The 18,008-nt window shown below is 39.6% G+C and overlaps 1 protein-coding gene across 7 annotated transcripts in view; it reads left to right on the top strand.

Moving 5' to 3' along the window:
- Positions 1-18,008, top strand: part of myo9aa (myosin IXAa) — a 100,640-nt gene that overhangs the window by 39,967 nt on the left and 42,665 nt on the right. For all 7 annotated transcript variants that reach the window (XM_079339539.1, XM_079339536.1, XM_079339540.1 and 4 more), the window contains exons 3-7: positions 12,270-12,364; positions 12,449-12,511; positions 13,335-13,434; positions 15,074-15,127; positions 17,566-17,663. In XM_079339539.1, coding sequence (XP_079195665.1) covers positions 12,270-12,364; positions 12,449-12,511; positions 13,335-13,434; positions 15,074-15,127; positions 17,566-17,663 — 410 coding nt within the window. The remainder of the gene's footprint in view (positions 1-12,269; positions 12,365-12,448; positions 12,512-13,334; positions 13,435-15,073; positions 15,128-17,565; positions 17,664-18,008) is intronic.

The raw sequence follows: 18,008 nt of genomic DNA, 5'->3' as shown, positions 1-18,008 counted from the left end.
TTCAGAGATTACTCACTTCACAAGTTGTTTTGGACTGTTGGGGAAATCTGACCTCATCCATGTACACACAGGGTCTCAAACCTCTGTACCACTGTGCTAATATGAAAATAATCCTTATTTCCTGTGGTCATTTTTCATCTCACAGTCAAACATGATGACAGCAACAGCAGTAATTGTGTGGCGGATTCACTCTGATGTAATTCATCCTCTTTCTGAGGCTGACGCTGACATCATCCTCACCCAGCCAGTAAAATAAACATGGAGAGAGAGAGAGAGAGAGAGGAGGGCAGGGACCGAGGGAGTGGCATGTGGAGGGATTTAAACCGTGGAAGCTCTTACATCATCACAGCGTGGAGGCCTGTAAACGTTGGTGCCTGTAAAAGTCTGTGATGAAACCTTCCCGAACCTCGATGCTTTCTGACGCTCAAACTTCCCCTGCCTAGCTACTATTAGCTCTATAAAATATCAGTGTGACACAGTATTTAGACTTTATACATCATGAAGCTCTTATATGAGCTTATACAAGGTTATGACCTCATTGACACTAATGCTGGTTAATGTGCTGTCCCTCTTCAGTGTCATTACATCAGCTTCACATGTGGAGGTGTTGATGAGAGGGCCTTTAGCTGAGGACACGCCCCTGTCTGCAGTGCTGCAGTGTGCTGGCACAGAGTCAAACTGTGTGTGTGTGTGTGTGTTGGTTTCCATGGCGAGGCGTGTGCATGTGGATCAATATGAGGGATGGAGGCCTGGTGGCGCGTGGTCAGCTCAGTGTCTGGTTTTGTTTTTTTGGTTTGACGCCAGCAGGAGAGAGTCTGTATAAAGAAACTTCAGACAAGCACAGATATTTCAAGTGTTTTTCTCTATGAATGTAATGATCCAGTCCAGCTGTTGGTGTCTTTTCATTCATGGGTTGTGTGTATATGTATGTATATATATATAATCTCCACACAGGACTTGCTGTTTACTATTGTAATTGAAGTTTTTGATAAAATGAATCCAAATAGCAATCAGCTCATTGCAGCAGATTATTTATTATATTGTTGTCTATATCATGGTTTTCATCTGGTGACTTTGGACCTAATAGTGGGCCGTGGAGTCCTTTTTCATACGGGACTCAAAAGTGTGCCCAGTTAAGAAATGTTCCAAAATCCATGAAAGACTTTTGAAACTTTTTTTTCATCTTTGTTTTCAAAGTTATAACTCTTAAGATTTCTTGTTTTGTTTCACCATCAGCAAAAAAACGGAAATATATTCACTTAGTGATGATGTATGACCAGTGAAACACATCAAATCCCTCAATTCACAAACCTGAAACAGAAAAGAGGGTTTTTTTATTTCTCCTAAATATATGACCCTAAATAGGTATATCTAATAGGTCATGGGCTTCCTCTTGTCTGTTTGTCGACCAACAGTCCAAAACACAAAATACATTGAGTTTAAGAGAGTATAATGGAGGAGAGAAGTTGAAGCTTGTAAACTTTGTTTTTCTTCTTACTGTACATGATTAATCAAACGTTGCGGTTTCTGTTCCCAATCAGTGTCTCATCTCCTCTGAGACTCCTCACACAGCTGGTTTGTGATCTTAGTGGGTGCAGCGGTCAGTCTTGAGATTTGTCTCAACAATCAGGTCTTGTTTCTTTTAAGTTGGTGGAGTGAGTCACGGCAGTGAGCGCAGGCTGTGGGCTGAGTGGAAGGAATGACCGACGACAATCCATCACGGACAAACATCAACTCATTCTTCTGTTTCTGTAAAATCCCCAAACTGAAGAGCAAACTGCTCGGATGGAACCAACAGTGAAGATGTCTGTCTGTCACATTCAAGATAAAAAGATGAACCCTCAGTCTGCTCTCTTTTCACTTATCTTATCATTATTAACTTGTGGGAAATGAGTTTTTCATAGCATTTAAATTACAATTAAAAGGACAAGAAGAAGAGCCCGGATATTAATACAGATAAAAGATTTAAAGTTGTGCCAGAAACGGTGGGGTGCAGAAATTGAAATCTTTTACAAAACCTCAGCGACATTTTCACACCTAAAGTTTTGCTCTGGTGGGAATCATCGACCAGTTTGTTTACATTGTTGAGTATTAACCTCACGTTTTACAAGCAGTCCCATACGTGTGATGCACGAGGTAAATGCTCTCTAATTGGTCGGAATTTCTTGCGGGACAATTCTCTGACTGTAAGCGTACTGGACTGGCTGTGGCTGCTCCAAAGACGACATTTCAATATGTTACACTTCATACAATTACATGATTGATGTTGGCTCTGGATGTTGGATGTGTTTGCATCTACCACTGTCTGCAAACAAAACAGTTAGAAAATGAGGTGCAACTTTGACTCAGTTCAGGGGAAGGAGCACGTAAATGAACCATGACCTGCTCATCAAAGTTGATTGTTTCTGAAGATCCGTCTGTGTCTTGTCAAATGTCCAGCAGTGATGAAAATAAAGGGCCTCTGGTTTGATCCAAAAACACTTCCGGCAGTCGGGTCGGTTTAAGGTCGATTCATGTTCTTTTTACAAACTAAGTCCTAAAAAAGATTGAGATATTGATGAAATGCCTTACATTTGAAGTAAAGTTATTTCTTCACTTTAAAATCAAATGATTTAAACACATTATTACAAACCAATAAAAATTGAGGGCTCTAAGTAAGGTATCTTGAGGACACTGTCTCCCTTTATATTGACTGGACACAGGATTCCCTCGAGTAGAAAAGCCTTTTTCGACTCACACACTTGAACTGTGATCTACTTTTCTTCACATCTCTTATTCTTCATTTGATCCCTCTTTCCTTCCCTTCTGTCCCCCTCTTCTGTCTCCCTCCTTGTTTTCATCCCTCTCGGTGCCTCTTGTTACCTCATCTCATTACCACAAGGAAACACTGCTCCATTGTTTACCCCAGAGCGCTCCGGTGAAGCTGATGCTGAAACAGGAGGCTCACCGGGCTTGTTTGTTCTGCCACACTTTGTGTTGTTTTTTTTTTTTGTTTGTTTTTTTTTAGTTTTGAGAGGAAATGAGTTTTTATGGATGTTGTGATTTCGGACCAAATTAACCCCTTTCTCACACTTTAGAAACCAAGTGCTCTTATGTAACACTGGGGTCAAAAGTTCAGATGGAGAAACGTTTTTTTTCTTTCTTTGACTTTGTCACATGACAGAAAGAGCAGGAATAATGAGGTGAATGACGGAACAGAGGAAACAGTGTTTGCCAGTGTGAGAAATGACATTGCGTCAAAGGCATCTTGACAATGTTTGAAATAAATCCTGTCGGGCAGCTGTGGTTCACAGGAAGAAGAGAGGCTTCTGCTGATGGTCGTCTCTCATAGTAAAGCACTGTGAGTTCAGTCTTCACCTTGCGCTGAAGAAGAATGTGGTTTAACCTCTTTTTGAAAGAATGCAGAGCCGCCATGAATGAAGTCAAGATTCAGGATTTTTGGACACCTACCCTGCAGCAGCGGCAACAGTCGTTTAAAATGAATATACAGTCATGGAAAATCTGGTCCCTGCTGCTCTGGTTGGCTTTTCTAGATTAAAAGAAGCATCAGTATTTATTTCATTGTATTAATATTACATTATTACAATATTATTGTACTTTTGTTTACAAAATACAAGTGAATGATTAGAATAGTTTCAGATTCTGATGCTCTGCTTATCCATTGATAGTTTGGAGTGGTTCCTTGATTGAAGAAGCAGCCAATTCAATTCAATAAAAAAAACAAAAACTTTTTTTTGTCCCCGGGGTGCAATTCAGTCTGTCTGTTCAATACGTCATGGATGATAGAGGGAATAGTTAGTTGACAACCTCTGCTTCCTGAGCCTGTCTCACTGGGATGGTGAGCCTGTGGGACTGGGAGAGGCCCAGTGCGTGGTTTAATTTCCCATTTGAGCTTCTACTGTTGTTGTGCTGAAATGTCACCTCCCTGCTTGTGGTTGCACGTACAGCTGAGCCTAGTCATCAACATCTCTAATTTTAGCTGTGTTTTATATTGCACACACATGCACACATGTGACTTAGAAATATGTGTGTCAGACTGCGTGCTGTATCCCCGCTGTGAAGTATCAGCTGTGTGTGTGTGTGTGTGTGTGTGTGCAGGCAGGATGGAATTTAGTGCAGATGGGAACTAAAAGACAAAAAGGACTAACCTTTAAATTTAGCTGAGCCTCATATATCTCTCCATACAGCAGCTGTTTGACAAGTAGTCAGAAATAGGAGTTGAATATGTGAATCTTATACATATATAAGTTGTATAACTGTCTTTCAGATTACACTTCTTTTGGTGGATTTCTTTGCACAGGTTATGCTAAAAATATTTATTTTGCACTCTTGCACCTGTTTCTTACACAGAAATGTACCCATGATCCTTGGCAAAGTGCCAAATATGCCACTAAAAGAATGAATCAATCACTGACGTGAATACAGATTTCTGAAGATGCATCGACACGTTCTTCATTAAAACAAGCGTATTCAACATGTGGTAAAGCAACAGGAATAATCGTTTCACTTTCACTTTCTTCTCCTGCTGTAAAGCACATTCTAAAATGTCAGGATAGATTTTAAATTTGAACACTTACCTACACTTTGTTTCAAAGTTTAGTTGTCTTTAAACACATTTAAAACGTGTGTATTTAAAGAAACTTCCATTTGAAATGTTTAGCTTTACCTCATTATGGTTGTTGCCAGAGATCGTTGCAATGATTGCTCAGTATCTCTTTTGGCAGGCTACTTTATTGTGTTGTTAGAGTTCGTAATAGATGTGTGGCTGTATTTGAAAATGTGAAATTAATTGAGTGCTGTTATTGTTTTGAAGAAGCTCTCAGAGGGGCTTGTCTGCTGTCTGTCTCACTCGCTTCCTGTTTAGTTTCTCGTGCTTCAGACTTTTCAATATGCGTTTTCTCTGTTTTTTTCTGTTTTCTGTCTCTGCTGAACAGTTCACAGTATGTTATAACCCAACGTGTGTTATTAATGATTTGACCCTCTTTCCGCAGGTGTAATTGCTTTAATTGAGTTGTAGCTAGTGAAAATAAAGTATGTTAGGGTTTCAGTTTCTTCCTGTGAAACAGAAGAGAAACACATTCAATCTGCTGGTGTTTGTTTGTCTGCTGCTGTTCTTGATGTGTGAGAGAAAGTGAAATCAGAAGAAACATAAATAAATGACGGATCAGATGTCAGAAGGAGGCAGTCAGAGGAAGTTGGACCACATACACACACAAGTACACGTATCTTTATTGCTGATAAGGAATGACTGGGCAGCTTCCTTATCACTGCACAAAACAAAACATGCTTCCACCCACAAACTGAGCAGGAGGTCTTTCTTCTAATGCAAAGGTTTCTAAAAGTGCAGTTCCCTAAGTGGCCACTTAAGGCTGGCTCCAAAATATATATCAGTGTTCAAAACACCAAACTTGAAGAGTTCAGTGTGTTCACTGCTTTTTACAAAAACAGAATCAACTGCTTACTTTTCAATTCAGGACAACCGTGCAGTGGATGAATTCAGAATTTCTCATCAGTCTGAATTATATTTGGGTTGTTTGTATCACAACATACTGTATAAAATATCCATCCATGATAAACACTTTGGTGCATTCCTGAATCCCCGGCCCGGTGATTCACGAGTGTTGAACGTTTGCATCTCACTGCTGTAAAATTAAAAGCTCTACTTGAAACAAAAATTTAGTTTACATTCAAGCGTTCCATCAAAATGAGGAAGACTTTGGATCAGATGAGTCCAGTCCATTCAGTCCCCTCATGCCAAACAATTTAGTCAGATGTATGTCAACAATAAACAGTCCTCTGAGTTTCATGTCTTTTATTTGCTGGAAGACAGTTTAAGTCTTGTTTAATTGCTTTCTGCAAAAAGATAAACAAGCTCCAATCGAACATTTAGAGTTTAGGAGTCGCCGTGCTTCACTGAGGGTTGAGAACATTTTCCTACCCGTGGGCTCATGAATTCTTTACAAAATCCCTCTCTTAAGTCAAACAACAAATAAAGTTTTGGTTTGGAGTTCCTGGAAAGTGTTCTCCTCTCTTCTCTTCCCTGTTTAATGCAGAATGTTCACTGGTGCTCCACATCTTACTGCTGCTGACAGTTATTATTACAAAAGCTCTCTTTAGGCACACTCAGGATATGATTATCATGGATTAAGTTTTTTGTACCTTTCAGATAATAATCAGTAAACACGGGGAGTCTACAGTATCCTATGGTTTGTTGTCATTACTGTCTCCGACAATTTCCTGGCTCATACAGTCTCACTCTTCAAACTCTTGTTACACAGCCAGAGGATAAGTAAACTGTCTGCCTTCAGGTTTCATGTCCAGGAGTACAAATAAAAGAGCATCATGGGAAATGAATTTACTAATTTCAAGCTTTGTCCTGTGTCAGGGATCTTTTTAATGCAGGAATGCAGTTTTTTTTTCTTCTGGTCATCCATCCTAATTCAGAGGTTTTTGTTTTATGAGAAATGTCTCCGATAGCTCAGGAGTCCTGAAGATCTGTGATTATTTTTTCTATTACGCCTGCCTTTTATCTGCCTCACTGTGACTAATGCTCACTTCCTCCGAGCAAAATCAAGAGGACTTTCTGATGGAGCCAAAATACTTTAGCCAGGATTTGCAATGATCAAAAGGCCACTGCTTTTTCTCATCAGAGTTTTCTTTCTCTTTCATTTTTTTCTCATTGTTCTCTCTCTCTTTCTCTCTGTTCTAATTTTCCTTAAACGCCTTTCTTAGTTGAGTGAGAACAGTTTGATATATGGCTGTCAGTTTCAATAGGCAGCTACTCATCCAGCAGCTCGTTAGCTTAGTATAGCATAAAGATCGAAGGGGAAAACTTATCACATGAATAATAATGTGTCACATGATGTTCAACATCCTGTGCCTTAAAAAATGAAAAATGATTGTATCACACCTTTTCATTTACCAAATCAGTCAAGAATTTGACCTCAACAACACGTAGAAAGACGTTTTTCAAACAAAGTTTTTCTCTGTTTAGTAATTTGATTCTCCTATTTCCTTCTTCACAGCTGCCTTACACAAAGCAACGCCTGTAGTCTGGGTCTAAATGACATTGATAATCTTCTTTATTCAAGATCGACTTAAAGTTGTTCTTTGTGATATTACAACAACAAGAAAAACGTGCATTGATTCCTGAAGTCTCAGCTTGTTTACTCCTTCAGACTGTGGTGTGTTAAAGCTTCATTATGCCTTTATTAGAGACACAGGACAATGGATAGAGCTAGGAATCAGAGAAATTGAGAATGACATGCAGCAAAGAAGCCACAGGTTGGATTTAAACTTGGGCCGCCCACTCTGAGGACTGGAGCCTCTGTACATGTAGGTGTGCCAACTGACCACGAGCCCACCGGTGCCCTAAGCTTTTCCTAAAGCATCAACAGCTGCATTTCATACAGTAGAAAGCACACACTACATATGAATACACATGACTACAGTTTTAGCAAAAGCTGAAGCTTTCTTGGACACAGCAGATGTCAAAAACCTTCCCAACAAACACTGAGGTCATTAACCTCACTCAGGCCTGATTCTTCTTTACAGAGGTTGATGATGTCGGTTTTGCACGATTCAATGGACCATCAGATTTGCTCCCAGTGGTGTTTTCAGCAGAATGACGACTCAGAGTCACGGAGGACAGCTTTTCTAAAAGTATAATCTCGTGCAGTGTTACAAGAAGCATGGTGTACTTACTTAAACAAGCTAACAGTGAAATATATTTGCCAACCCTGTTCAAATGGCTGAAATCCTGTGTCACCTGGTTGGCATGTAACACATTTATTTTAACAATTTAATTTTAATTTAGCTTAAGCAACACACAGCGACACACAGCTCCAATATATGTGGTACCCAAAGTCAGAGGGGAACAACAAGCTCACGTGTTTAGAAGAAGGGAAGCCTATGTTAATGTTTTATGCTAACTATTAAACCTGAACACATCCTATCTCAAGACTTGCTACAGTGCCCTGTTTTAACAGAAGACCAAAACCCACATCCCACCGTGCTTTCACTTGTCTGGGCACCATGACTACAGATTCCCCCCTATGATTATACAACCACAGTGACCACAGTCCACTCTGGCCAGCACAACCATAGGTGCGAGTTTACAAGAGACATGGTAAAGGATTAGCCTTTGGAGAGCGTTTTCTGCCCACGCACGCTGTTAAAATAACCATGATACATCTCGGGCAGAGTTACTTTTTCTTTCACTCTATTGTTGACTTCCTGTGGTGCATGAGTAAGTCTCGTAATGGGCTCAGAAAAAGATATGAATCTACAAAGGTTCAGTGAGCAATGCTTTGTGAATCATATAGATATCTGTAGCTTCTCTCAGAGAAGGAATGGAAAACATGTGGTGACGCGTTGCTAAATAAATTTTCTGTCAGTGACTCATGAGAATGCTTTTTTTAATCTAATGGCCCATTTAAGTTAAGCAAGTTTCAAATTCACACAAAGTGTTTCTGTCTGTAGATTATGGCTGTGCTGTCATATGACCTCTCAACACAGCCCAGCATGGAAATTCATTTGTAACCCCTAAGCAATTAATGACTCACTCAATCATAATCCCTTTGTGTGTTGAATCAAGCACTCTTTTTTTCTCCACTTTCCCTCAAGCGCCTTGCATGACCTCTCCATCCGTTTGAAACTGACAAACTCCCCGCAGACCCGACACAGGACAACAGTCTGTTTCCCTGTTTCCACTCTCCTCAAGATGATCCCAATGTAGTCATCATCGCATGATTAAAGGCCATGTGTGTCTGCTTCACACTGCTGGGGTCAGAGCATTCAAAGTGAGAGAGCTAATTATCTCACTGCAGACAGAGGCATTAATAGAACCTGACCTGATTGTGTTTGCAGGAGCTGACAGCCTAATTCATTTCTTAGAAGAGAAATGTTTTTTTCTTTGCAGTCGATCTGTTTGAAATCTTAAACTGGGTACATTTTGTTTTTCTATTGAAATAATTCATTTTGTTCGAATAACCTGGTGCTTCATGTAATGTGGTAAACACTGAAAGTTCAAATAAAAACAGGAATATGAGTAAGGTATATTTTAACCACAGATTCTTACTAGTTAATTGACTTCTATAAGAGGTAATCGAGTATTTCATTTCCCAATGTTTACTTTTCTGAATAAGTGATATTTGAAGTATTTCAACAGCCGATACTAAAAAAAAGTCTAATTAAAAGGTTTTATTCAATGGTACCACAGCACAAAGCCAACTGAGCACTTAACTCTAAAAATAATATCGGCCCTGTGGGATTCACTCTCCTCCTCTGAATGACTTTGACCGAGCCTATAGTCGGACACATTACACCCAGAACACACTGGCACAATCTCAACTCTGTCATTGGTCTGCCTGTGGCCCAGTCTATGGTCTAAAGCCAAGAATAATGTTGTTGACCTGCCTGAGTGACTCAAGTGGTGCGTACCATGTCTGTACAAACAGTTTTAGCTCTGGTGTCCCTTTGAGTCTTTGTGACTGTTCAAGGGGAAAGAAATCTGTCATCTGACACTCTACCACTGCAATCTGTTCAAAATCTTATTTGGTCGTCTCATTTAATGCCGAGCTGTTCTGTCTGCTTGAATTTGTGACTTGCAGTAGATTTCACAGAATAAGTTTTGACAACTCCCAAAGGAGAAGAGGCAAGAACAAATTTGCATTGTTGCGGGATGTTTGTGGAGGTGGAAAGAACATGAGTGGAGGGAAATCATTCTTGCAAATATAAAATGTTTCTCTAGTCACAACACATCTTGTGGCTGTTTTTGAATTGAGGTCTATCTCGGGCAATTTGGGGTGAAAAAGGTTTTTTTCTTCTGTTTCAGATTTGTCTGTTGACAAGTTAGATTGCAGTGTTGCTGTTCAACAAAGGCTTGTTAAATTATATGATGTTGCAATGAACTTGCCACTTTCTCCATTTAGAGGTGTTTTAGTCAAGGCAACTTTCAACAGAGCCAGAGTCCTTGAGTGGTTTGAGTCTGAGACAAGAACAAGATTTGAAGCGACTCAAACAGACTCAACACCTAGGACCAAACTGGAAGCTTTCATTTGGGAGCTGATAATGTCTGCACTTTATTGTCTATTCAGCATCATGTCATCTTTGTTAATATGTTATAATAATTATCTTCTGTGAAAATTGAACTTATGAGAACAATTAATTGCCACCTGGCCTGTCCGCCTAATTTACCCTCAAGCTAACACTGCATTATCAAAATCCCAAGCTTTATGGTTAAACAGCCGAGAAAAACGAAATATTCTTTTTAATTGGAGCCCAAAAATGAAGAGTGGGAGTATGTGCAGTCAAAGACGAAACTGAGACTTCAAAAATCTGTCTGGAGACAAAGACTGAACTCAAGAAAACATGCAGATTAGTTTCCCTGCTTCATAGGTTATAACTTCTTTTTTTTTTTTTTTTGAATTTTTTGTCATGTTCCTAAGAAACTCTATTTCCTCCAGAGTGTAGGTATGACACATCATGCTGTCTGTGGAGACATTTCTGTGTTTATCTCTGCTGATATGGAGCTTGCCAATATTAGATAGAATGCAATCTGTCCTGTTAAAATGTCTTCTAATTTTTTTTTTTACACAAACCAGGTGGGTAAATAAACAATTCCTCGACATAAATCAGCTCTCAGTATTTTAGCTGTTCCACATCCTGCTTCCTACTGGCTCAACACAAACTGTGAAATGTCAGGCAGTTTAATAAAAAACAATGTAAAGTTCAATGTCTGACTCGTCTGACCTCAGTTCCTCAACATCTCTCTGAGCTGCTTGTTGTTTTGAGCGCTTAAGTCCTATTGGCTATCCATTCAGGAAGTTCTCCCCACTTTGTGATTCTGACGGATGTAGTCTGTCCTTGTCTGACCTTGAGTTCCTGAACCAGGCAGGTTAGCCGGTTTAGAGAGACGAATGATTTGGCAAACAGATTAGTAGCCCATGTGGGAATATTGACTGTATCAGGCTCCACTGAAAACCACATTTCTGGATGTGAAGGAATATCGTCACTGTTCCTCAGTTTGGCCGTGTGTGCTCTTTCTTTGTCCAGACAGCAGAGTTGAATATGTTTTTCCAGAACGTCTACCCATTTTAATGATTTAGTTCAGCTTGGTGAGTCATAACCAAAGGGGGAGTTCATTGCTGTGATCCAGTTGTTAGAGCCAAAGTCTGTCAGTAGTAGACTGACTTCAGCGTCCCAACTCCCAACAGCAGGGATCCTATTTGGGCTTTATTTTAAATACAAATAAATTTTGGCTTATGCTGCCCTAAGTCCTTGATGTGTTATAAAGCTGAGATACATCGAAAACCATGAGTCAGCTACCTTTGACTCCCGAAACACACTTCAGACTTATTACTGATCTGAAGCTTTGAATCCTTTCACGACTGAATATGAGAACTGTTTCCTAATGTTTTCACATTCGTTGGTAGATACTTACCAATCTTGGCCAATCCATAAACAAAACACTATAATATTTTGATAGATGCTAAGTAATAAGTGAGTCCCTGCAGTTTCATCTGCAAGTTGATGCAAAACAAAAAGTCCAAAGCCCAACAATCTCGCTCATTAGCTTGGTATTAGTTTTCTGCTAGCATGCCTCTAAGCTAATAAGTGGCATTCATGAAGGGTGGGGTCAAGGAGGGGTGTTTTTCAAATGCCACAGATGCAAGGCTCAGGGCAGCTCAAGTCTAAGTGATTCACTGAGGAATTTGTTTACTTGTGGCACAGCTACAAATAACTGTAGGGTTTATAAAGGGCGAGAAACGACTTCCCCTCCAGGCAGCCATACAACATAAACAGAGCTGTGAGGGGAAATACTGGAGCTTCTTATTAAAGCACAACCACTACACATGTTCCACACGGCCACATGGATCCCATTACTCACTGAGAAGTTTTTTTCCATCAGGCCTGCTGGCCCCGACTCCCTCATCCTCATTCTGGCAATTTGCTTGACTTTGATTTGGATAGATCCTTAAACCATGTTTTTAATTTGTCTTGGACTGACACTGTTTGAAACCTTGTAAGAGGAAAAGTGCACTCTGCTTAGTCCAGGCTGACAGTGTTTAAAGACCATGTTTGGCACAAGACCGAAGTCTGCGTGTTTGACCCACAAATTATCCACACCTAAAGTTGACTCTGAAGTTGACCTCAAATCTCTGGCACCGACATGTGTGTGACATATGAAATATATGCCATTTCCCTTTTATTCTTTACAGATTATATCGGATACTAACCCCACGTGTCTTCTTCTCTTTCCCGTTCAGGCTTTTGGGAATGCGAAGACGGCGCACAATAACAACTCGAGTCGCTTTGGCAAATTCATTCAGGTGAACTACCAGGAGAGCGGCACTGTGAGAGGGTAAGGAACCAGAGAAAAAACTGTTTCTATATTCCCTCCAAGATTATGGTTTTAAACGAAACATGTTATCGTCCGATTTCTCAGAGCATATGTGGAGAAGTACCTCCTGGAGAAGTCAAGGCTGGTCTATCAGGAGCACAATGAGAGGTGAGCACTTTTCAGAAAACCAATCAAAATAAAAGTCCTAAAAATGCAAAACTATAGTATGTAATTTAAAGAACCAGAAAGTCACATGTAAACACCGCTTCCCTTGTGACTGATAATGTATAAGTACAGAAATTAATGTCCCTGGAGTTTTGGCTGACAATGTGGATCTGAGAGTTCCTTGACTTAAAGAGCATTTAGTTGAAGTTTGCCAAAGTGTGAATTATGAATCAGCTGAGCTCTGAGTGAGACTGACAGTAATGTGTTTATCCGACTGGACAGTGTGACGAGGGTTAACCTCACCATGGGGGGCTCATAGAGGGCCTCCTGCGTTAGCCAACGCTTATTGAGATGGATTGCTGACTCCAGGCCCATAAAAGCTTGCATGTGTGTGAGCGTGTATGTTATTGTGTGTGTTTCTTTGTATGGGTTATTAGTGGACCTCGGACACACAGCTGCTGCACATTTTGTGACCCCTGACCCCTGTGCTGCAACTCTTAATGCTTTCACACACACAAACCGTTAGCTTCATAATTGGCAAAAATGTTGAAGCTAAATGCTAGCAAGCTGACCAGCTAACTGTACATGTAAGTGTGAAAGCTGACAAGCCAAATAGCTAAACATTTAATCCTAACTGTTTGGTTATTTTTGTAACACAGTTAGTACAACAACATTAGTGAGCTCACAGTTACACTAAATGGTAATAAATCACCAAATGTTTTTTTTTTTTTTTTTTTAAAGAAGATAATCGTATAGCTTGTGTTTCATTAGAGTCTGATATAACTGAACCAAACATGCTTTTTTTTCGTTTGTTTGTATTTTGCAGAAACTACCACGTGTTTTACTACCTGCTGGCAGGAGCAAGTGAAGAAGAGAGGACAGCCTTTCACCTCATGAAGCCTGAAGAATATCATTACCTCAGTCAGGTGGGACCTTCACTGTCAAACACAAAAATCAACCAGGCATCAGAAAGTTTTCTCCTGGTGGTTAACAATTTTTCTTTTTTTAATGTTGATCATTTTTGTCTTGTGTGTTAAGATGGTGTTTGTGATTTATTTTATTTGGGTCTACAGTATGTGTTTGTAATGGTGTCGCCTGAACTATTCACATTATTACAGCTGTACCATCTGAAAACAGGAAAAAGAGAATCACATCCCCCTTTCATGACTTGTCATACCATACAGACCCTCGGAGTCTTTGACAAATATCAATAAATACATGCATACAAAGACAAATACAGTATTTTGGTGAAATCTCATACACGTCAAATCTAGAGAGAGAAATGAAATATACCCATGAGAAAATAATTTTGTTTCACACATAAATTTGAACTTACACGCACACAATATGTTTGCTGAAGACACACCTCACAGCTTCCTGTGCAGCTCTATGTTGATGTATTTGTGTACCCAGAGTTTTGTTGTATGCGTGACAATTAATATATGTTAGAAATAATACGTTTCCTGTTTTAGTTTATCGCACCGTGACTATTGATGGGAAACACACACCATATATTTCTCTCTGTTGATTGTATTGCCTACAGCAAAAACAGGCTTCACATTACCTTGAGACAAAGCCACAACACACACAGACACAAAACACAAACACTACGCGTATGGAATGTGGATGTTGTGTAAAAGCATCTTTGCCTTCGAGCTTTGACAGTCAAGAAAACCAGCAACCTGCTCTCCTCCTCCCAAATCCTCACGCCTACGCACAACAGAGCAGGGAATTCCTTCCATTCCTTCCGGCCACTTACATGCACATGCAAACAGAAAAACACACACACACACACACACACACACACACACACACACACATACATTCACAAAAACATTCCTGCACTCCTGTTCTCTGGTGTCTTTTATTCTCTGCAACAACAGAAATCACAGTCTTCCACTAGCTTCAGCTCTTTCATGGATTTAGAAACCCTACTTGAACTTGTTTACAAGCCATGTAAACAAGTTTGTTTGTGGCTGCCTTTGTTTTTAGTCATTTATTTGTGTTTCCTTTTTTTACTAATAACTCATTCTGCATTTTGCTTTCAGGACCACACATCTTATTCTGCATGTCTAAATAAACCAATTCACCACAAATAGACCTTTAAAAAGATAAATTATTATTGATATATATATATATGTGATTCACATGTTGAGAAATGTTATTTTATGTTTGCCAGCAGATATCTGTACAATATTCACTGAAAGCATGCAAACATACGGTCCCTGCTTTATTAACCTGATGTGTTTGATCATGTTATAATGTTCTTGTTGTTCAATGACTGTGACTCCGTATTGTGCTCTACGTCTCTGTGTCTCTAAGCTTTTAAATGCTTTACTTATCCCTGACTTTGACTACTTAATATTTGCCTGTGTCAATGTGTTATGAACAGATTTGTGGAATTCAGTCATTGCTTGTACTTTATCTAAACTGCATGTGCTTCCATTGCTTCTATTTGCACATAAATCTTTGAACATATTTAATCCTGCAGTATGTATTTCTATTGGAATGCTGCTGTCTAACCGTATCCCTGCTTCCTTTAAAACTCTTCCTCAACATTTGCAGACGACAAAGTCAGCCCACCAACAGCACTGGGACAGTTACTGTGACAGTGAACCGGTCAGTATCTGTGTCTCAGCTCTGTGTGTGTGTGTGTGTGTGTGTGTGTGTGTGTGTGTGTGTGTGTGTGTGTGTGTGTGTGTGTGTGTGTGTGTGTGTGTGTGTGTGTGTGTGTGTGTGTGTGTGTGTGTGCGTGTGCGTGTGCGTGTGCGTGTGTAAAACATTAACACTTAGATTGTTCAGTCACCTGAACACTCGAAGGAGTTAAAGCCACATTTTCCCCTCACATCTCCACACTCCCTCCCTGCCCTTCTCCTCACCCCGCTCATGTTGTTGCTTTTTGGGAAATTTCCTGGTGTGGTGTGGGTTGTGTTTATTTTAGCTTTGTTTGTTTTTGCTGTTCACTGTTGTTCTGCTTCTGTGAGTTATGTTGGTATGTCTAGTCATATCCTGACCACTGTAGCTGGTGATTTTCTGTAACCTGTGGGACTTCTTTGATCAATGACAGTGCAGTGTTTTCTAGTACCCAAAGTGAAATCCTCCTCAGCAATGATGAGGTCCTCGCTAAGTTTGTCATATTTTTTGCACTCGATTGCTACAGCTAAAGATTTTCACAAAGACCTGAACTTCATCAGCAAATATAGGGTTTTACTGTTAGTTGTTATGAACCAATAACATCATATTTACTGTATGGTGTTTGGCCAAAGCTCCTATAAGGAAGTGGGTCAACGCTGCTGAATGTTTGTGATTAAGATTTAAAAGAAAAAAAATCTAATTTACGTTTAGTTGAATCATATCATCCTATTCAGCCCAAGAAGCCGACACGGTGTACATGTGTGTGTTTATAAACAAGCATACTTTAATTCTCTGTATTGTATGTAACTGATCTGCAGCATATTTTTCTCTAATCAGAGAAACCACTACCCCCTTTAATGGCTGAGTTTCACATGTTATCTCATTCTGCTCTAAGCAGAAATACTGGAATAGTTCTGTTTGATGTCAATGATCAACAATTTCATTTTGGATTTGTTAGGGATTTTTATTATTTTTTTTCCTGAAATTAAGATTCCCATTTATTAAGAGAAAGAGGGCAGGTGCTTTGACATTGGTGATACAAAGAAACAACAATAAAGCTGCTTGATTCTGCAAGTCTTTTAGTGCACACTTGTTTAGTGTGTAAAACTGTAACATGTGCAGCGTAGTTCATGAAACATGATAATATATTTCAGTCAACCTGCTAAATTCACAATTGAAGGCAAAGAAAAGGGCAAAGGTATTACGTGAGTCACATATTCATGATTGTAGTGAGTTTATTGTATGTCTCTTGTTTCATATATAACTTTTGGACTATTATTATAACACCTTTTTATTACACTGACAGATTGTTTTCACTGGAGAACAGCTTAAACTTTATAGAACATAACATTTCTCTTCAGTGGAACTGCAGAGTCACTAACAGGTCAGTAGGGTTTGTGCCATGAAAACACGGAGTGAGGGAGGAAACAAGGAGGCACGTTGGAGTAAGTGTGAGTCTCACAGTTGGAGTGTTTGTGTTTCTGAGGCCTCGGTATGTGATAATTATGGTAGCCATAGTGGAATGAGCCCATAAAGCAGAGCGCAGACCTCACATTACGGTGGCAGTATGAAGTGAAAGACTGCAGTCACAGTATGTTGTTGCATCAAACTGTTTGATCTTCATCTGGGAAAAAGAGATCTTTATCATGAAATAATCCAGAGCTAATCTAGATATATTCATAAACACACCCACTCAAGTGTGCAATTAGATGCAGTGATTTACTATTAAGTACTTTTATGCATCATTTTAATAATAATGACCAAACGTGTTTTCCAGTTGTAGTTAAGACCTGCTCATTTTGTAGATCCCATTTACTGTGTAAAATGTGAATGGACTCATTTTACTTGCATACTTGCATGTGCATAGAAGCACCTTTCTGCACACTTCATGTCGGTGCATCAAAACAAACCTCCCCCCTCTTTCCTCTTTCTTTAACTTTGCTCTCCTATCACTCAAATACCAGAAAACCCCATAAAATGCTCCACGTTTGCCAGCTTGCCAAATTTCCACAGGGTTGCTTTTAGTGGGAAGCTGAACCAGATTTTCCACTACATGAGCAGAACCTGCAAACACTTCTGTGACTGGATGCGCTGCACATCAGACCAGAGGGTTGCTGATCTGTGAGAGCGCCAGGCGTCTTAATGATAGCTTATTTGAGCAGTCATTCATTTTCTGTGAAATTCTGACCACTTTGCTGTTTTTTGTTTCGGCTGCAAAGTCAACTTCAACTATTTTGAGCATCTTAGCCGAGCTCTTTGTAAACATTCAAGTCATCCCTGCACAGTTTAAGGTCAACACTCTTAAGTGAGCCCCTCTAAACCTGATAATAAGTTGTCATCTGCTCCTCCAGGCTCATGTGTCGTAACAGCTGCTGTGAGCTTGACAACACTGGGTTCCTGATTTTTTTTGATTTTTTTTGCAGGATTGTTTCACAGTAGAAGGAGAAGACCTGAAGCATGACTTTGAGAGGCTTCAGCTCGCTATGGAGATGGTGGGCTTTCTCCCTGCAACACGCAAACAGTAAGTGACACAAACACAACCAGTGCTGCACAATTAATCACAGTTTAAGTGTGATCATGATATGTTTATTCACAATAATCATCACATAAGTCTTAAATCATTCAGTAAATAAGAAAAATCATTTTTTGTAAACAGACAATGCTTTCTCAGTTAGCTATAATAAACACACTTTAACTCCATTATGATGCAGTCAGATGAGGCTCAAGCTAGATATCAGTCTCTCACATTAATATGAGCCAGTTTAGTTATGAAAATAAGGTGAGAAGATAGACACGCACGTGTAGGAGTCAAAGCTAATTTGCTTGAATTGTTGATGCTATCACACTTCATACAATGAATGCATTG

The sequence above is a fragment of the Symphodus melops genome (genome assembly GCF_947650265.1).
Source record: "Symphodus melops genome assembly, chromosome: 3".
Taxonomy (NCBI): domain Eukaryota; kingdom Metazoa; phylum Chordata; class Actinopteri; order Labriformes; family Labridae; genus Symphodus; species Symphodus melops.
Note: the sequence above shows the minus strand (reverse complement) of the source record. Positions and strands in the feature narration are given on the sequence as shown.